Source organism: Apodemus sylvaticus, chromosome 16 (genome assembly GCF_947179515.1).
Source record: "Apodemus sylvaticus chromosome 16, mApoSyl1.1, whole genome shotgun sequence".
Taxonomy (NCBI): domain Eukaryota; kingdom Metazoa; phylum Chordata; class Mammalia; order Rodentia; family Muridae; genus Apodemus; species Apodemus sylvaticus.
The window spans coordinates 67,355,900-67,377,001 of record NC_067487.1 but is presented as its reverse complement, the minus strand read 5'-3'; the positions used below and the strand labels follow the sequence as shown (position 1 = coordinate 67,377,001).

The window sequence follows — 21,102 nt, the reverse complement described above, 5'->3', positions numbered from 1 at the left end:
TTTGTCTCTTTGTGGTTGGACTATAACATATCTGTCTTTCATTTTCAGTGTATGTCATAAGGTCAGAATCGGTCAGGGTTTGATTTAGTTTTGTCCCGGTGTTTGGTTTTTTAATCAACATAGAATAGTATTATGTGTTGCAAAAACTGTTTCCCTCTGTCAAGCTTAAGACCTTTGTTAAAATTAAAATGCTCATACCCCTCAGAGTAATCACAGATTTCCGGGTTCAAACTTAGAAATGTAATACATAACTTCTTTTCTCCTCATCAGTGAATCCAGGACTGCCTGGGTTCCTGTTCTGCTCTGTGTGTGTTGGGGGAAGGACCTCATATGATAGTTTGCATGTCTCTTCCCAAACTGAAATTAATTGCCAGTGTCTGTATTTGAGAGACAGGGGTTTAGATGCGGCTATGGATGGATTAAGGCTGTCACTGCAGGGATAGCTTTGTTGTAAAATCTCTCCCTTCCGTCTCTTCAGCCCTCCTGTTTTCTGCCATAGATGGGTTTATACAGCACTGAGAGAGTCCTTCACTGAACCTATGAGCCTGGATTTAGCAGCCCCTAAAAGCTGATGCCTTTATAAGTCATTTAGCCAGTGATAATCTTTATTAACAACAACAAAACAATACCCGTATTTGGTCAGTGCAGGTCATCTCAGTGGATTTACAGGCTCCTTTCCTGGCTCCCCTCTGACTGACTGGAGCTGGGGCAGAGGGTGGGAGTGCCCGCTCCACAGCCCTCCCTCCCCCCCCCCCCACGCTCCCTCGGCTCAGTGGAAACATTCTTGTTCCCAGCAGACCGCCATTTTCTCACCCATTCCGGCCCTGCCTGGTGCAGGGACTCTGTACCACCACCACTTCATTTGTGTGCTTCTCAACAACGTGTAGAACACTCAAGAGTGGACCTGAGCTTCCCCCATGCTCTGGTGTGGCCTGCTATCCAAAAATGCAGAGCCTCGCTGTTCCCTCCTCTGCCCTCAGTTTCCTCTCGGGGGTAGCCCTGACCACTCTTCAATTCCCGTGACCATCATTCTTCATTGGGGTGGAATTTCCAGGGCTTGGGGGACCAAAGTATCTTCTTAGGGATACAGCTGCATTCTCTTGCTTTTTCTGCTGTTCCTTTTTCTTCTCTAAGTAGCTCTGAATGACTGCCCCAGTCAGATGCCAGTTCAGTCTTCTGCTGACTGTCCCCAGGGGACAAGCGTTGACTGCCCTGATGGCTTCCTGGGTTGAGGTGACAAGAATGACAAGGAATGAGAACCTTGCTATCTGGAAGCGTCATTGCTAGAGCTAAAGGCCACCATGGACATCCTGTTTGGTTTACGGGTGGCTCCTTTTTGATATTCAAATCCAACATCACTTCAGCATGGATTTCATATGCACATGAAGGCGATTCTGGAAGAGACAGCTATAAAGATCTACCTCATATCAATACAGATTGAAACAATGGTGTGAATATGGAATATAAAATGTTTTTCCTTAAGTCTAAACCATCCTTAACTGTGTCCTGAGCCTCTCTCTATCTATGGAAGATATTCATTCTAACCGTTTATTCTAATATGTTTCATATAGTATTCTCCTTAATATACGGGAAAGGAGATCACTTGATGCTGGAAAAGCAGGCATAGTGCACGGCTTGTCTTTGACACCCAGGCTTTCGTCCATTCTTCTGTGGAGAGAGTCTCCTGCTTCCTGGTGCAGATTTTAGGCTGTCTGTCTGTCTGTCGGTAGAATTGCGTGGGAGACACTACAGGTCCTGCGCTCGTCTCTGATAGGCTGGACTCCGTGAGCCCGTTGTGACTACTCGGAGATGTTTGTTTTGCTTTAGCTGATTGTTTGGTCTCGCTTTCGTCCTGGTTCCTGGCGGTTCACATGCCTCTGCTTCCTGCCTCGTTTGCTTACGCTGCTCTTGCCGGGCACAGAGTGCAGAGAGTCCAGCCTGATTCTCACCTCATCTTTCCCAGCCATGCTCCCTACAGCAGCTGGTGCGCTTGCTTGGGATTTCCGGGGTCACCGAATCGCAGCGTTACTCCCACTTCGCTGGCATGAGGGCTGCTTCTGGCCACATGAAAGTCTAGTATTCTGGGGACTCCGAGAGTTTTCTTTTCCATTTGGCCTTGCAGTGAGGGTCATCTGCAGATCTAAAGGCAATCTTTTTCTTGCACTCAGTATCTCAATATTTTTAATCAGACTGTTTCATGTTTGGGCTTATGGGGTTATTTTTGTGTCCACCATTGAGTGTTTCCTCCTCTGTTCTTCAGACAGAAGTGCTGGCCTGTTCTTGTAATGTTTGTCTGCCTCTCCTGATGCTGAGTGCCAACCACCAGTGGGGTCCTTTAGCATCTGGCAAAGCTTCAGAGAAGCACTAGGAGGAAACGGAGCCCCCAGGCCACTCAATTTGATTTTCCCTGAGTGCCTTTCTAAGTAACCCTAAAGAGATTCAGTAAAATGCTGATATGGGATTACTGAAAGATTAAGCAGCAGACTAGTGGAGAATTACCTGACCATCAAGAATGGTTTTTAGGTTTGGAAGAGTTGTTAAATGATTAGTCAGTAAATACTCCTAAGGGGCCCCCAAATGTAGTTTGCGTGGAAGTTTGTAAAAAGGATTAAAAAAAATTAAACAAAATAAAGAATTTAAAGTTGAGTATTCTCTGTAAGATCAAATTATAAGACAGAAGATTTCACAGGTTTTGTTTTTGTTTTTTCCTAGAACACACATTTGGTTCTTCTGCTTAGTATAGAAGATCCTTCTGAACTGCTTATTAGATGATCTGGAGAGCAAAGATTAAACGTAGTGTCTTTCTGCTCTTGGAGAGGAGAGAAGGCCGCCGGCCACCTTTGTGCTGATCTTACAACTTCATCTAAGGAGTTCCCAAATCTGTGGATGCCCATGCTCTAAATTACAAAACACTTTCCTGTGACCACAGTGTTGTAAATTAGAACTCTTTTCCGGTTCCCAGTCCCATCGTGACTTTGAGAGAGCAAGTGTTTTTAGTCTTTCAACAGAACTTTTGTGTCTCTTGGCCCTTAATACATTTCAAAGAAGAGATAAAAATCTCAGTGGTCTCTCATTATTCCAGGCAAAGACATTCCTTCCTCAGAATGAGGAAGTTGCTTTATTTCAGCACTACAATCCTTCCTTTGAGTCCCACAGCCCTGGTTCTGGCCTCTCCTCACATCCATCTTCCTTTATCTCAGCTCTCTGGTGGCCTAGTCAGTGATGAGTAGCTGCCAAGTTGTCCACCTTCCCAGAATCCTTTTGGAGCCACCCAGCAGGATCCTCCCTTGCCGGCTGCTGTCAGGGTGGAAAGGGCTGAGGAGTGTTTGCCGGAGGCCAGCATCTCAACACTTATCTGCCTTAGTAAAGAAACCACCGCAAACCCCTGGAGATACTCAGATGAGCATCTGGATACGTCTTCAGTTTCTGATGCTTCATTCGAGTCTCAGGCCACCATTACTAAATCATAGTGAACTGATGAACTTCATTTAAACCCGTACAACGAGAAAAGAGTCCTAAGTTTTCCCTAATAACAACAAAATCCACCATAATTCATTCCATTCTTCCACTTTAAAAAAAACTTGCTCCCAGTGTAGTGTGCAATCTAGCAGGGTTCTAAGCGCAGGGCCTGGGAAGGTAGCTCCAGTACCTACCAGGGGTGGAATATCCTGCCCGAATTCACAGCGCTTGCCTCGAACGTGTTTCAGTGAAATTAGCAAAGTGGAATAAGGCCACCACAGTCCTAAAACATCCGGATGGAACGTGTTCACACCTAGCTGTCCTTCAGAGGGCTGAGGGCAGGATTCAGAGACAGACCATTTGCCTCACAAGTAGGAGACAACCAGTTCCACCCCCCACACCAAACAAAAAAGAAAAGGAAAAAAAGATAGCTAATTCATCTTTAACTGAAAAGATCTTGGCCTTCATGTCAAGAACCCGTATAATTGAAAAAGTCCCTTGCACAGCCTGCTCCCTGTGTGTGGGCCGTCTGCTTTGTAATGATCATGTGACCGCCCTTCTGGTTTGAGCTTTAAAAGAAATGGTTTATTTTGAGGCTGTCGGAGCCATGGAGCTGGGGTTCCAGGCAGTTGTGAGCTGCCTTACGTGGATACAGAAAACCAAACCTGGGTCCCCAGCAGAAGTAGCGAGTGCTGTTAATCACCGAGCCGTCTCTATAGCTGTCTGATTTCATCTCCTTTAACAGGTCAGGTTCTTGCTTACAAAGGAAGAAGGGATCTTGTCTTTTTTTCTTTTTTTCTTTGTTTGTTTGTTTGTTTTTGGTTTTTTTTGTTGTTTTTTTGATTTGGTTTTTTCGAGACAGGGTTTCTCTGTATAGCTCTGGCTGTCCTAGAACTCACTCTGTAGACCAGGCTGGCCTCGAACTCAGAAATCCGCCTGCCTCTGCCTCCCAGAGTGCTGGGATTACAGGCATGAGCCACCACCGCCCATTGTCTTTTTTTCTTATACCATGAGAGGAGTTTGTATGCCTCATACACAGACCACCATGCTCCAGAGCTAGGGTAGCCCTGGCACACAGCAGAACTCAAACCAGATTTGTTAAGCTGTGATCCGGAGAGCCTCTTCCAGGGAGGTGTTTTCCAAAGTGCTCCTCTGCAGCCCCCAAACCTCTGCATGACTGGTCACCATTAGGCAATGGCTGGGCGGGGTCTCAGAGAGCTGTGTGGTGCCCGGTGTTAATTCTCAGTGTCTTCACTCACTGTTTGAAGTTGGTGACCTTCTCTTCCTGTATTTGTTCTTTTTCTGTTAGTTGGTCCTCTGTGAGGCCTTGCAAACACAAACAACAAACTTCATTCTTAGCTCTGAGGAAAGAGTTATAGGGAGGAAAAAGCCAGGAAGAGCCAATGAAAACGAGCAAAGCAGAAGTGATGGAGAAAAGGGTGTGGCCTAGGAGAGGCTTGGGGCACTGAGTAACAGGTTCACCAAAGATCTGACATTTAACCGTAGGCCTTAAGGTTTGAGTCCAGTAGAAATGAAGGAAGATGTGTTTATGTGAGGAAACCGGTTTATTTGAGTTAGCCTGAAAGGTCATGGTATATTCTAACAGTGGGGGAACTTAGATGCACATAATGGAAGCGTAAGCACTCATAGGTAGGCTGCCCACAAAGCAGGCTGCCGCCGTGTGTGTAAAGGATTCTGTGAGTGGGGTTCGAGCCTCAACTTTCCTGTGACGGGCAGTCAGCTGAGTCGTAAACGATTAGAGGCCTGATAAGTCTGGATCTTTACAAAAACACTCCTGGTGGCAACTGGATGAAACCTGCTTATCCCAGGAACCCAGGAGGGGGGTCAGCCTTACCCCAGGCAGTAGGTGGTGAACTGGAGAGCCAGTCTGAATGTCATCAGTCGCAGAGTTGAGCCCGTGTCCAGCCCAGGCAGAGGTGCTTGAATGCGGCAAGGCGAATGTCCATTTGAGCATCCGATGTGATGGCTACTTTTAGCACAAGAGTATTGAATTTCCCTAGACCTGTAGATAACACTAAGACAAAGATGAATTCTCCATTTTGCATTTAGTAATATAGAAAATGAATCCAAAAGAGTCAGCTATCAACCAGCAGGTACAGCTAGCTCTGGGACAAAGAGCCTTCCCACCCCACCCCACCCCCCTTTGCAGAATGGAGTTTCTCCACATTAACCCCGCACACCCACAGGGGGGCGCTGTGGAGAAGCCTGGACTCTGGCAGCAGGCAAGGAAGGACTCTTTGCGTTTCAGATCAGTGGGGGTGGGAGGAAGGTCTTGGGGAAGCCTGGGCCACACAGCAAAGCCACTAGACTGTTTGGGGGAGGGGGTCCTAAGAATCAATGTTGTCATGGCTCCATTTTAACTTCTATCAGCTGGAGACAGATGAGGTGTCAGTTTCATAGGCTTGATGTTTTTGCTCAGATCTTTGGCTAACTGATGCTTTTCCATGATTTCTGACAGCTATTTTTATTCGATAATGAATAATAAAGTGAGATTTACAGTCTGCATCTCGACAGCATTTGTTTTATTTTGACAGTTCTTTTCTAGACAGCAAAGGTTTTATAATTAGGTTTTGTGTCTGCCAAAATGTTGCTGAAAGAAAAAAAAAAAAGAACATTTCTCTGGAAAAAAAAGTTTCATAGTTTCCAGCCTGGAGAGCTGGAACCATCTTATTTTGATTTGGAAGCCTTTACATAAGTCAGTCAAGAAATGAAACCAAATATTCTCTTGAAAATGAATTCTTAGCAAGAGAAAATTAACCCTGGCCATGTAGAGATTTAGGAGGGAGAATTAGAGGTCGTATGCTTGAAATAAGGTATTTCTATAGTCCTTGTAAACATCTCCACCTATATAGATCAATATAGAAACTCCCTTTTCTACTGTATTTTATGAGAACACATGCATTCTTGCAGTGTAGAGGTGCCACCCCCAGGGGGCGCTGAAGCCCCCTGCACATCTGGAATAATCAGGGGGAAATCACAGGTGTGGCGATTGACAATAGTTTCTGCTCAGAGCAGTCTTGAAAAACTAACAGAGGAAACCATGTTGCTAACTGGTGCTAGGAAAGCCCATCATTGCTAATGGCAGAAACAGGATGGCGAGCTAATCACAAAAACAGCCCTACTCACTGCTTTGGCCCTTTGCCGACCGGTGCGTGGAGCCCGCGTTCAGTTCCTGCAGTAGCTGCAGTGGCCGGATTCGATTTACAATGTTTTCCTCTCTGACTCACTCCTTCAGACTAGGATCAGATTCCAGACAGAGCCGCCCTTGTCCCTACCACCTCTGATCTCCACCGCTACCACCATCCAGTATTTTCCATTGAGCACAAGTATGTGGAACCGATAGACACATTAACTAGTATTTCAAAGAACTGTGTCTGCTTAAAAAGAGACAACGGCCTCATAGCCTCTATAGCAAGGGACGCACTTCTGTTACAGAGCGTAGACAGCAGAGGAAAACAGGATCTGTGCCGCCCCAGCCACTCATGGCGCCAGGTTATAAATATGCCCTTCTTGTAAATTTTTAAAAATCATTTATTTTTTTGCACTTATGATATAATTACATCATTTCCCCATCCCTTTCCTTACTCCAAACCCTTCCATTCCATATATCCCTCCTTGCTCTCTCAAGTTTCCGACCTCTTTTTTCATTATGTTATACGCATATATGTATATATGCATGTGTTCCTAAATATATACATACACCCTCAGTCTGTACAGTGTTACTTGTTTTCAGGGGTGATCACTTGGTATTTGATAACCAGCCGGTGTCCTCCCTGATGAAGAAGACTGTTTCTCCCACTCTCAGTATTCCTCAGCTTCCAGTGTATTTTTGAGCACATGTGGGGTTCCTTCTTTGAAGTATTGGCTATAGAGTCTTGACGCTGTGTGAGTAGTGAAGGTGATGTGGAATGTGTATTTTATAAATTTGCATGAGTGACTGAACCTTGGGTTTGGGGTGGGAAAAATGCAATACGGGATGCATAGAGATGGGTAAGGTGTTCAGAACTCGAGCTTGGTTTCAGGAATTCACTTAGCAGCTCACTCCTGCTTGTAACTCCAGCTCCAGGAGGTCCAGTGCAGCCTTCTGACCTCTGCAGGCACCTGCACACATGTGCACATAAACACACACACACACACACACACACACACACACGCACACGCACACGCACACGCACACATCACAATTGCTTTAAATATTAAAACAAATCAGTGGAGTTTGAAGAAAAGGTTGTATACACCTTTGATATCAAATTATAAGATCCATTGTCACCAGGCATGTGCTGAAGAGGTGTTACTTTCATCTAGCCTAACCCAAGACCCTTCTACACTCTTCTCTGTGAAGCAAAGAAAGGAACATGAGTTAGACACTCCATCTCTGTGACAATGGAGCCTGGATAGCTTTCCTCAGAGCAATAAAAGAGGCCCCTGGAAGTGACTCTCTTCCCTCTACCTCATGGGAGGGTGCACTAGCTCTCTGCTAGGCTGATGTTGCCTATGGTTTGCTTAGGGAAATGAAGCTCTTTCATAAGCCCACGCCACACCAGGACTGCCAGGCCCTGGCACTGTAAGGCAGAGAGACCTGGAGCTCAGACTGTCCTCACTAGAAGCTAGCTTTTTCATTCTCAACTATTTCCAGTCCTCCTCCTCCTCCTCCTCCTCCTTTTCCTCTCTCTTTTCCTTCTCATCTTCCTCCTCCTCTTCTCCAAGTCACAAGGCCATTATAATATAGAGTTTTGGAATGGCTGTGGGTAGGATAACAGTCACTACTATTTATTGAACACTCAGGCATTAGAAGCCTTAGCAAAAGTAATCCTAAGTGATATAATTACATTCTAACTTTAAAGCAGGAGGAAGGAATTGTAGTCTTCACAAGGAAGATGGGGAAACTGAGGTAACTGTTGTCCCTGATCACCCAGCTAGTGAGCAGACAACCCTAGCTGTCAATTTTGTCTCTGTCCCATCTTGGGCCTTGAGATCTTGTGAAATCCATCTGGTACCTGATGTCAAGTTAGCACCTATATGTTTTGGGTTATTGTTTCCCATAGATACCCTGTGCTGTATTCTAGAGTCCTCTGTATTCACTGCCTAGGGCTCTACTCTTTCAGTCCACTGTGTCCCCTATGGTCTGAAAATAATAAGTGGAAACTTATAAAATAAATGACCTCCACGGTTTAAACTGTACTTTCTTCTGCATGCAGACATATAGTGCATTCTGTCTTCTGTCCAACCGGTATGTGGAATGTTCCTTCCTGCAGCATATAGTGCGGTAACCAATGCAAGAGAGAAACCACAGCCACAGAGCTTTAGGATTGGGTCTTTCTGTATCATCTAGGCTGCTCTCAAATGCCTGGGCTGAGAAACATCTTCCTTCCTCCACCGGGACAACAGCCTGTGCCACTGAATGCATTTAAAATCACTTTACAGCAGGATATTGTAATTGTTCAATTTCATTGTTATTGTTGTTGATAGCAACTGTGCCTAACTTAGAAACTGCACTTCATGTGGCAGGAGAGATGGCTTAGCAGTTAAGAACACTGGCTGCTCTTCCAGAGAAATTGGGTTCAGTTCCCAGTACCCAGATGGTGGCTCATAGGCACACACGTTGCACAGACATACATGCAGACAAAACACCCATACACATAAAAAAAAATTAAAGGAAGATAAATTGAACTTTATTATAGGTGTATGTATAGGGAAAAACAGAGTGTGGTTATCAGGGTTTCAGGTATCCACAGGATGTCTTAGCAGCCCCTCCACCCCGCAGGACAAGAGAGTTCTGTGTGGAATGTTCTATGGAGCAGGTCAACCCTACGATCATCTTGTGATTCACTTGAACAACAGTGGTTTTAAAAAGTAGTGCTTAAATATAATATGCATGCACATAAAAGTTTTGCATATATTTGCATATTTAAGTATTTATATAAAGTTACCTTAGAACCTGGGTACTTTGGAAAGAAATATTCTACAAATTTGGTATACAAGAAGTATCTCTGCTTCTTTTCTATAATCCAAACTCATTGCTTAATCCTGAGCCCGCACCTGGCTGGCAAGAGGAGCAAAACCCTTCTCTTCCCTGGTATGGTGTGACCGAAGCTTCATCTCACCATCCTGCCGAGAAGGAAGGGACTGGCCCCACTTTTCTCTCCTAACTGCGCTGTTTGTGGGCTCTGAAGAAACCATTGCTTTTCCCAGTTAAGAAAGGGCTCGGGTCACCAGAGAATATTGGCAATTCGGAGACCAGTTTCAGTGCTAGAAGTTTTCTTCCAGGACTCCCCTCTCTCCCAGCTCTGTCTCCCATGTATGTGTATGTGTGTGTGTGTGTGTGTGTGTGTGTGTGTGTGTGTGTGTGTGTGGTGTGTTTGGTTGTTTTTTTCTGAGACAGAGGTTTGTGTGTGTGTGTGTGTGTGTGTGTGTGTGTGTGTGTGTGTGTAGTGTATATGTATGTGATATGTGTGTGTTTGGTTGTTTTTTTCTGAGCCAAAGTTTGTGTCTGTGTGTGTGTGTGTGTGTGTGTGTGTGTGTAGCTCTGGCTCTCCTGGAACTCACTGTGTAGACTAGGCTGACTCAAAGATCCACCTGTGTCTGTCTCCAGAGTGCTGAGATTGAAAGCATGTGTCCCCATGCCCAGTGCTCCAAGACAATCTTGAAAGGTTTGCTGTGGTCTTCTGAAGGAGTGTTGAGTCAGCAAGTGATGCTCCCCCGAGGTTTCTTTTCCTGAATCTGTGAATCCCAGCTCTCATCGCCTGCAGTGTGCATTGTTGTCCAGTACATGTAAAGTTCATCCATGGCTTTGCCCAGGCTTATCCACACTAGAGCTCAGAGAGGTTTAAAGGTCTTTTATCAGTTAAGTGTGATGGCGGAGCCTGGTTACTTCTGGTACTAGAGCACAGTGTCCAGTGGAGTAGAGGAGTAGGGACAGGGAAGAGTTCTCACCACTGTTCTTCAAGAACCATTTAACAAGAGTTACGTGGAAACCTATCCTTGAATGTATTCTAAGAGTCCCAGCTGGAAAAGATACCATGCCTCACTTTTTACTGTCTGGGTCACTCTTAGGCAAAGTCCTTGAAACCCTCACAACCATTTGGAAAGATGGGGAGGCAAGACAGGGTCAGGAGTTATAAAGGAGTTAATATCCAGAGACAAACTTTAGCCCTTAAGAATGTGTGCTACTGTGGGGAGGGGGGGCATGCTGGAGAGATGGCTCAGAAGTTAAGTCTTGAATGTTCTTCCTGAGGACCTGCGTTCAATTCCCAGCACCCACATGGAATCTCGCAATTGTCTGCAACTCCAGTTCTAGGGAATCTAACACCCTCACACAGACATACAGGCAAAACACCAATGCACATAAAATAAAAATAAAGAAATTATCTTTTTTAAAAAAGAGCTTGTACTGCTCTTGCAGAAGACCTGGTTACCTTTACACAGAAGTTGGCTCACAACCATGGGCAGGCCCAGCTCTGGGACTTCTGACCTCCAGGTACCTACATTCTTTTTTTTTCCCTTTGGTTTTTTGAGACAGGGTTGTTCTGTGTAGCCCTGGCTGTCCTGGAACTCACTCTATAGACCAGGCTGGCCTGGAACTCAGAAATCCACCTGCCTCTGCCTCCCAAGTACTGGGATTACAGGCGTGCGCCACCACACCCGGCTCAGGTACCTACATTCTTATGCCCATACACACATACAGGCACACACTCACATATAATTTAAAATGTTTTTAAAAGAGCAATAACGTTCTCATTTCCCCCCTAATTAACAGACAGAGCCTCAAAGATAATGAGTTTCTATGAAAGCAGAGAGCATTACAATGAAAACGTGGTTTCTTGTTACCCATAAGTACTTTTAAGGAGGTCGGTACACAGGATATTGTTAAAGGGAAACTGAGGAAGCTTGCTAAGGTATTTTGAAGCAATAATTCTTGGCCTGCTTCTCAGAGATGAGAAGCAGGAGCAGCACTAGGCCATGACTGACAGTTATTGGATGGCTGTCCTGGCAGGAGTATTCTGGTATAAGGTAACATGGCCTCCTCCACCCCCGTCAAGATTGTGATTCTGTAAAGTCCTCTGAGCTTCTTCTTGTTGTGTGTCTTGTGTGCATGAGATCCTTTTGTGCATGAGATCCTTGTGTGCATGAGATCCTTGTGTGCATGAGATCCTTGTGCACATGAGGTCCTTGTGTACATGAGATCCTTGTATGCATGAGATCCTTGTGCACATGATATCCTTGTGTGCATGAGATCCTTGTGCACATGAGATCCTTGTGCACATGAGATCCTTGTGTGCATGAGATCCTTGTGTACATGAGATCCTTGTGTGCATGAGATCCTTGTGCACATGAGATCCTTGTGTGCATGAGATCCTTGTATGCATGAGATCCTTGTGCACATGAGATCCTTGTGTGCATGAGAACCTTGTGCACATGAGATCCTTGTGCACATGAGATCCTTGTGTGCATGAGATCCTTGTGTGCATGAGATCCTTGTGCACATGAGGTCCTTGTGTGCATGAGATCCTTGTGTGCATGAGATCCCCCCCTTTCATAACCTTAGCTTCACTCATTATATTCTTGTCTGTTATGGTGTAACACAAATGACTCCATTTTGATAACTTTCATCCACTCATGCCAAGGCTTATCTGTGTTTCAGACAATGGTGGGCAGACAAGGTCTGGAGGCAATAACTGGCCACTTCGAGGAAGGAAGGGGACCCTGTGGGAAGGGGGCATCCGAGGAGCAGGCTTCGTGGCAAGCCCCTTGCTGAAACAGAAAGGCGTGAAGAGCCGGGAACTCATGCACATCACCGATTGGCTTCCAACACTGCTGCATCTGGCTGGGGGAAGCACCAATGGAACCAAACCTCTGGATGGCTTCAACGTGTGGAAAACAATCAGGTATCTGCATGACTTGCCCCATTCGTTGCCAGGACAGAAATTCCATCATCTTAACATGATAGATGGAAAATGATCATTTCCCTTTGTAAGATGACAGTCCAGCTAAAGGTTTCTTAAAAAGAAATGAAATGCCTTCCAAATATTGCCATTACATGTTCTGAGTCTTAACATGTGGGATTTTGGTTCTGTTACAGGAAGGATCACATGCTCCTGTAGGTCTTTAAAACTGAGAGTTTTTTCCGTGGTGTACAATAGGGTATTGCCGGATTCCTGCAGGAAGCCAGGGCACCTGCCCCAGTGAGTGGTAGGAAAATGGAGGACTGGAGAGAGTAGGAAGCACTGGGTAGGAGCCTGGAGCCACTGTGCTTAGGTCCTCTCTCGTTAACGAGTATCTCCTATGTGATGCTCTGTCCTAGGTTCTGGGAAATTAGGAACAAATAATTCAGGCAAAACATTGGCCCCCAAGAAGTTCCGGTGGTGTCAGGAATCAGGGAGAAAAGTATTAAACCAGGAGATACCTAAAGAAGCAAGATGACTTTGCGGGCTTTGGATGAAGATAAGGGTGAAGGAAATAAATAGAATCCCCTGAGTGTGAGGGACACCATACAGGAGCAGGGCCTGCTCTCAGCTGCAGAGATGGTCCTGCCCCTGGTTCACTCCCACGGTGTGGAAATGCGACCTGCAGGGCAGGGAGGTGCATGCCCCGAAGGCTGGAAGATGCTTCCTTAGAGTAATCAACACATTTTGTGCTTTATGTATTAAATGCCATAAAAGTATACCGCAGAACCACAAGAGGAATTGCCATTTCCAATTTGTGACAAATTGAAAAAAAAAACTTGCAAGTTAACTGTAGAGCCTAGAACTATTGAAATTTCTTTTTTTAAACCTAAACATTTGCCCTTTAAAAGGTTCATTTCAGGGGTAGTAATGTAGCTTGGTGGTAAAGGGATGGTTTAGTATGCAAAAGCCCCAGGTCCAATCCTTAGTAGCATGCACACACATGTGTACATGCACAAATGTATTTTTTCACTGTTTTTATGCATCTTTTTTCTCATTTAACAGATATGAAATTAATTGTGCTAAAGAAAAATAATCATTTTTATAATCAATTGCTATATATAAACTGGCTCTTTATTATGCCAGCCTGCTGATTCTAACAAATACTATTTGATGGAGACTCCTTGCTATATCAAAACAGACTTGTCATTTATTTTTCATTTCATGGGTATATATGTGTATAAATACCACATGAGTAGTATCCATGGAGACCAGAAGAGGGCATCAGATCCCCTGAAACTGGAGTTCTAATTGTTTGTGAGCTACCATTTCGATGCTGAGAATCAAACCCAGGTACTCAGCCAAAGCAGAAAGTGCTTTTAGCCACTGAGCTATTTTACAGCCCCAGCCTGATGTTTTAATCAATAGCACTGAAATGAACTAACCCCACATAAAATCTTTGTCTATATTTAGGAAACATAGGTTTGTATGTATGTATGTATGTATGTATGTATATGTAACCATATATATAATTTTAAATTAATTGTGCTAAAGAAAAATGGCCACCTATAAACATATTTATTTATGGCTATATATAACCATAATTTTCTCTCTAGGTGAGCTACAATACTCTTATTCCTTGATGATTAGAAATGTTCATTTTCATCACAGCCTTTCCTAGTCTTTGAAAAAACTGTTTTCCCATTTGTATTTTTCATTTATAAGTATATACTTTTTCTTGTCTAAAATAGTCATTTCTTTAAAAAAAAAAAGTCATTTCTAGAAAATTATGTATGTGTATGAATTTTGCCCACCTGAATGTATATACATGCCTGCTTCGCATGGAGGGCAGGAGAGCGTGTCAGATCCCTGGGACTGGAGTATGGATAGTTGTGAACCACCATTAGGTGCTGAGAACTGAACCCAGGTCTTCTGCAAGAACTTCAAGTGTTCTTAACTGCTGAGCCGCCACCTCACAATTCAGGGATTACGTGGGAGAAAATTGAACCACAACACTCAAAAGAAAATCTAGCTTTCTGGACAAATGAAATGAGAGAGAGAAGCTGATCTCACTGAAAGACATAAGCATGTAAGAATGTCCAAATAAATTATCTTACACATAAGAAAATATGAAAAAAATTCTAGGCAAGCCTGTGCCTCATTTGCTTCTCTAGTGCAAAATAAATTAATAGATAAATAAACAAACAAATAACATTTCACAATGGAAGAAATAAAAACATCCATGCACAGGGCTGGAGATATGGCTCAGCAGTTAAGAGCACTGACTGCTCTTCCAGAGGTCCTGAGTTCAATTCCCAGCCATCATATGGTGGCTCACAACCATCTGTAATGGGATCCATGTCCTCTTCTGGTTTGTCTGAAGGCAGCTACAGTGTACTCATATACATACAATAGATAAATAAATCTTCAGAAAATAAAAACATCCACGCACAGCAATGCTGACTTCAGCTAATGTCTATCAGCAACTTTAAATGTGACAGTCACTGAAGGCTGACAAAGAAGAAAGAAAAGCTGGGTTTACTACACAGGATCCTAAAGCAGCTGGAAGTCAAATTTCAGGCTATCCTGGGCTACAGAGCAGCTTTTATCTAAAAAAAAAAAAAAAAAAGTTAGAGATGATTCAATGGGCAGAGTGCTTGCAGAACAAACATGAACTAAGTTCAGACTCTCATGGGCGTGTGCCAGGGTGCACAGTGGTCTGCCTATAATCCTAGCACTTGGGAGGTGACGACACAGGGCATCTCTGCAGCAAACTGGCTAGGGAGACCAGCTGAATTGCCTGGCTCAGGATTCAGAGAGACCCTGATTCAGTGTCTAAGCTAGTGTGGTGGTTTGAATAGGCTTGGCCCAGGGAGTGGCACTACAAAGAGGTGTGGCCCTGTTGGAGGAAGTGTGTCACTGTGGGGATGGGCTTTGAGAGAACTCCCTCCTAGCTTCCTGAGGAAGCCAGTCTTCTCTTGCCTGCCCTCAGGACGAGATGTAGAACTCTCAGCTCTTCCAGCACCATGTCTGCCTGGACACTGCCACGCTTCTTGTTATGATGATAACGGACTAAACCTCTGAACCTGTAAGCCAGCCCCAATGAAATGTTTTCTTCACACCATCCAGGGGATGTTAACTTTGGCTTCCACACACATGGGCACATGTGTGCATTCACACACATTCAAATATGCACATACACACACTCATGCACACCACACATGCATGAAAAGTAAGGAAAGAAAATATAAACAAGGTAAAGCTGCTTGGTTCTGATCTGGTCACACCGTGGCATGCTGGGAGCCCAGTCAGTTTTTATTTTTGCTTTGTTTCATATTAGAAATGTATACTTACTCTGTTGTACATTTTGCGTTCCTAACCCATAGGCTATTATTTTTGTCACAGTCCACATCATTGATGTTCATCTGTATCACCAGATTTTAGTTGATAAACCCATGCTTCATTAAGATTATCTCTATCAGGAGTGACCTTTAAGACTCTGGTTTCTGTGTGCAGAGAAATTGGCACAATATGTGGTCACCATTTAACTCCAAGTTGCTGTCTTTCTTTAGCATTAGAATGTTCTCTTGGTGATCAATTCATTAGGGAGTGAGAGCTCTGGGTTCTTCAGGAGTGTTACTAAAAGCATATGACCAAGTATGGTGTATCATAAGTGGGCTTCCTTTTCCGTTGTTTTTTAAGTCAGATTCGTGTCTACAGTTTAATCTGTAGACATCATTTCCAGGCTCCCTCTGTTGAAAACCCAGCAAATTCCTATTCCATAAGTGAAGAATGACTTAATCTTAAAATTCCTGGGGAAAAAAAACACCCCTGCTTCTGCCCCTGGCTCCATGCAAGTTTTTCCACATCGGTGGCAGGGCATCTTGTACCCAGCGGCAGGTACCCAAAATGTGGCCAGTCACACTGGAGTTGGAGCTGTCTTCCCAACACAGCAAAAACAAGCGGCCAGCCAAGTGTCAGAGACACTTGATCTATGCCCAGAGGATGGGAGATTTTTTTTTCCAGAAATGGAAAAACCATTTTTTAAGGCGATGTCAGTTTTCTCTGAGTTCAGCAGAGGCTCATAAAATGGGCGTGACAGTAATAGATGGAGATCAACGATGGCCAGGACATCAGAGCTCCCTGTCAGAGTGCAGACATCAATTCTTCTTAATCTTGCTTCAAAATGTTACACTGCTAAGAGAAATATCAGAGTTCTAGGGTTGTCCTAGATTGTTTTTCTATTGCTGTGATATAACACTGTGACCAAAAGAACCTTGGGGAGGAAAGGATTTATTTGATTTATACTCCCAGATCATAATCCATCACTGAGGGAACTCGGGGCAGGAATGTGAAGCTGAAACCATGCTTGTGGCTTACTGGGTGCTCTCTGGATCATGTGTCACAAACTTTCTTATACATCCCAGCACCACCTTTCTGGGGATGGTGCTGCCCACAGTGGGCCTGGCCCTTCTGCATCAATTATTAATGGAGGCAATACCCTAGATATGCCAGGAGGAATTCTACAGTGGAGGCTTTCCTCTCAGACGAACTTAGGCTGTGTCAGGTTGACAGTTAAAGCTCAGTAGGACAGTGATGTTGTTTTCAAAAGGGTCGTTTCTCTTCCTTCCAAGAGCACTCATCGCTTGGACCCACCATGATAAGCAGAGGAGACTGAGCACCATCATGGCAAAGGTGTGTGAGAGAGTCAGCTGTTCACTACATAGCAGCCACTAGCAGGAAGCGAACAAGACCAAGACATAGCTTCACACACTTACTCGTCCAGCTGAGGCCCCGCCCTCCAGGCATGCATCACTTCCCAGTGGTCTAATCAGATTTTAGATCTGTCAGTGGATTAAATGATTTGTTTAGGTCAGAACCCTCGTGATTTAATCTTTCCTGAAAACACTGAGAAGCGCATGTTCCTAATCTTCTGGACATTTTTTTTTTAATCCAATCAAGTTCGCACAGCCAAGACTAATTATTACAACCTTTAAGTTTATCATCTTCTCTCAAAGTCCAATCACTGGTTAAGTACAGCTGGGATGTTTTTCATCTCACACTTTGGTGCTTTTACTTCTAAAAGCTAAACTCTGTTGCTTTAACTTTGTTTAACTCCTTGAACACGTCCAATGCCATTGCCATAGTATGAATTCGGGTAACTGTGAATTCGCAAGCAATTCCAACATGCATGTCTCTTTCAGGTGGTTGTGACTAGTTGGACATCCCCTTTACGGGTCATCTTCCCATGTCAGTCAATCTTTGATTCAGTGTCAAGCATCTCAGATTTACCTTGGTGACTGCTAACCTTTCTGTATTCTTGTGAATCTTCTTGCTTTGGTCGGAGATTCAGTTGTCAGTACATTTATTTGAATGATGCTTTTCTGAAAAATGCATTTTAAAATTTACTCTTTGAGAATTTTGTACATGTACACAATGTATTTTGATCATGCCTACCCCTCAGTCCCCAAAACCTCCAAATCTCTACCACCACATCCTATCTCTCAATATTTCATGTCCTTCCTCCTTTTATATAATCTACTGAATAGTTCTGTCTATATGTTCACGGGTGTAGGATCATTGGAGCATGATCAACCTACCAGGGGCTGATGAAAATGGACTCTTCCTTCAGTCATAAATTGCCAAAAGCTCCCCAGCTAGAGAGGGTTCTTGTGGGTTCCTCCCTGACCCATGCTGGATTTTTGACTGGCTTAACTTTGTCCATGTCTTAAGCAGGTCTCCGCACCTGCCATGAGTTCATAAAAACAACACTAATTATGTCCAGAAAATACTGTTTTGTAGCAGGCCTTCCCAATCTCTGTTCTTCCAGTCTTTCCGCCCTCTCTTCTGTAATGTTCCCTGAGCCTTGACGGAAAGGGTGGAATATAGATATTTGAGATAAGTCTGCTGTGTAATAGTGGCATGAATGTTGTGGAGGTAACCAACTGCTTTCTGATTGTGTTTCAGGCCTAATCTATAGGAAAGAACTTATACCTAGTACTGTAAGCATAGTCAAGAACCCATGACTGGCAAGATCACAAGCCCTAAGTAGTGAGACTCTACTACTATCATTTTGCTACATGGTCATAGTATCAAATTGCCTTCTAAGTAATTGTGATGGCTTATAAATGCTAGGCCCAGGGAGTGGCATTATTGAGAGGTGTGGCTTTGCTGGAGTAGGTGTGTCACTGTGAAGATGGGGTTAAATACCCTCAACCTATTCTGCTAGCAGCCTTCAGATGAAGATGTAGCACTCTCAGTTCCTCCTGCACCAGGCCTGCCTGGATGCTGCCATGTTCCTGCCTTGATGATAATGGATTGAACCTCTGAACCTGTAAGCCAGCCCCAATTAAGTGTTGTCCTTATAAGAGTTGCCTTGGTCATGGTGTCTGTTCACAGCAGTAAAACACTTAAGACAGTACTCCTCTTCGTATCCATAGATTAGTGCAGCTCTCGGGGCTATCAGAGAAGCTGATTTTTCCAGTGATTGGCAGCTAATGCTAAGTAATGCTTTTGTATCTTAATTAAGCAGGCTTGGGACAGTACTTTGGGGCCATTTATTCCTTAGCAAGTGAATCAAAGCCAGTCTAAGACACCACGAGCTGTTCTCACCTAGTATGAATGCTGAGCACAGTCCCTTTCAACCTCTCAGATTGTTTTCTCCCTGGTGGTAAGTAGTAGTTAGCAATACTCTAAGGGATCCTCTACAAAGCTCCCAGCTTCTATTTGTATAGTTTTCTCTTCTATGGAGCTCTTTTCCTTGGACTCTGTGTTTTTGGCTCTGTGTCTTTAACTTGGAGAGTCTGCCAGGCCCCCTCAGTTGCCTTTCTTCTGTTAGCACTTAGGAACTCCCTCAGGCTGGGGCAGTTGCACAGCTTAGCACTTCCCACCAATCAGGCATCAGTGCCTTTGACTGCTATCCAGTGTTGTGCTTTATACGTCCCGTCTGGGTTTTGTTTGTTTGTTTTTGAGTTGTTCAGGAATCATGGAAAATAAATCCCATTTGCCCATTTCTGTGTCTTAGCTAAAAACAGAAATAACCAATAAGAAATCGATTGTGCCCTTGATTTCACTGTGTCCCACTTTCTTTTCCATTTTCATGAGTTCTAGACTTCCCCCTCCCATAGTTAGAGAAGATGCTTTTGGTATTTCAGTCTTTTTGTAAGACTCTGTCGAGACTTACCTCCTGGAGATTCCCCCGAGTAAACACTCGGAGCCAGAGATCAATGCAAAAGCAAGAGGAATTTATTGTTCCAGCACACTGGGGTCATCCTGCACCCTAAGGGGAGGCAGCAACCCTGGGCGGCCTATTCAGCAAGTTTTAATTCAGTTTCCAGAGGTGGAATAGAGCATCAGCAACTCAATATGATTGTGTGACTTTTAAACTGATTGGTCCTTAGGGAGTGAGGTATCTGTGGGTGGCCAATGGTCAGTCCCCCAGTGGTCTTTCTGAGGAATGTAAAGAGCCTCTCTCTTCCAGGAGGGGAGGTGTGGAATTGTCCAAAGGTCCTGAGATGATCTCTTCACTTTAAATTCAAGACTTAGCCCCTGGACCATGCCACATGTCCTGGAGAAGATGATGTGTTCTGTAGCAATTAATCGCAGTTCTTGTTTTGCTTTATGATCCAATCTGAGCATATTTGACTCTATTGGGTAAGATTTATTTATATGTATGTTACTACAGTTGTCATTTTAAATCTTAACTTTGTCATTTTGTTTAATGTTCTACTCTTACCTCATATTTATTAGCAATTTTAATATTTAGAGCAGTTTATATTTTCTTCAATTGCTCCCCAACAAACTCATGTCATTTGGTAATGCTCTTATCCATAAGGGACTCACCTAGCTTGTTAACCCTTACCTTTCTACTTCCTAGGTCTTCTAGCTTTGTTATTAAATATGTTATTTCTACTTTGTCAGAGCATGTAATATGGAAAACTCTGTTCTCCTGTCCACGATTTTGTTCCACAATTAGGCCCTCAATTCTACACTTAATACTAGACATTTCTGAAGCATCCACCACAATTGTCTCTTCGTTGAAAGAATTTTTCTCATATAAATTTTTCAGGATTCTTTAGATTCTTACATGCCCATCAAAAGACATTTTCTATAACCTTAATAATTAAGAGTATGTCCAATGACTAAAATAACTCTGTCTCAAACTGTCCTTCCACAGATTTTAGAACTACTACTGGTGTCTCTGTTTGTTTCATATGTTGCTGTGGATCAGTCTAATTTCCACCCAATTTAATTTCCTTGGCAAGCGACAGGTCCTTTCATTTGGAGGTTCAGAAGATTGCTATTGTCACTGTTGTGACAAAGACTGGCTAGTTATGTCTCAGAGGTGACCCATTCTGGGTCAGATACAAAGTACTGTCTTTTAATTATGCATCCAGACCTTTTGTTCACGATATTTACAGTTGGGTTTAAGCACAGTCTTCCACTGTTTCCTTTTCTTCTTCAGAAGCTCAACTGTAGTTATTTGGATCTTCTAGAAGTTTTCTCTGATCTTTTTAAGAATTATCTTCTTTCTTTATCTCTCTTCTCTTTCTGCCTTGGCATATTTTTAGTTGCATGTCATGGCTCTAGTTTCTGAGAGATTTTTCTTTTTGCTTCTGCTGCTGTTTCTTCTTTCTTTTTTTCTTCTTCTTTTCTTTTTTAAAAAGTTACAGATACATTTTTTAAAGAATTATTTATTTATTTGATGTATGCGAGTACACTGTGGCTCTCTTCAGACACA

General features: G+C 43.6%; 1 protein-coding gene across 1 annotated transcript in view; it reads left to right on the top strand.

Moving 5' to 3' along the window:
• Window positions 1-21,102, top strand: part of Arsb (arylsulfatase B) — a 161,904-nt gene that overhangs the window by 67,811 nt on the left and 72,991 nt on the right. Inside the window, exon 5 of the mRNA XM_052159435.1 lies at window positions 12,122-12,365. Coding sequence (XP_052015395.1) covers window positions 12,122-12,365 — 244 coding nt within the window. The remainder of the gene's footprint in view (window positions 1-12,121; window positions 12,366-21,102) is intronic.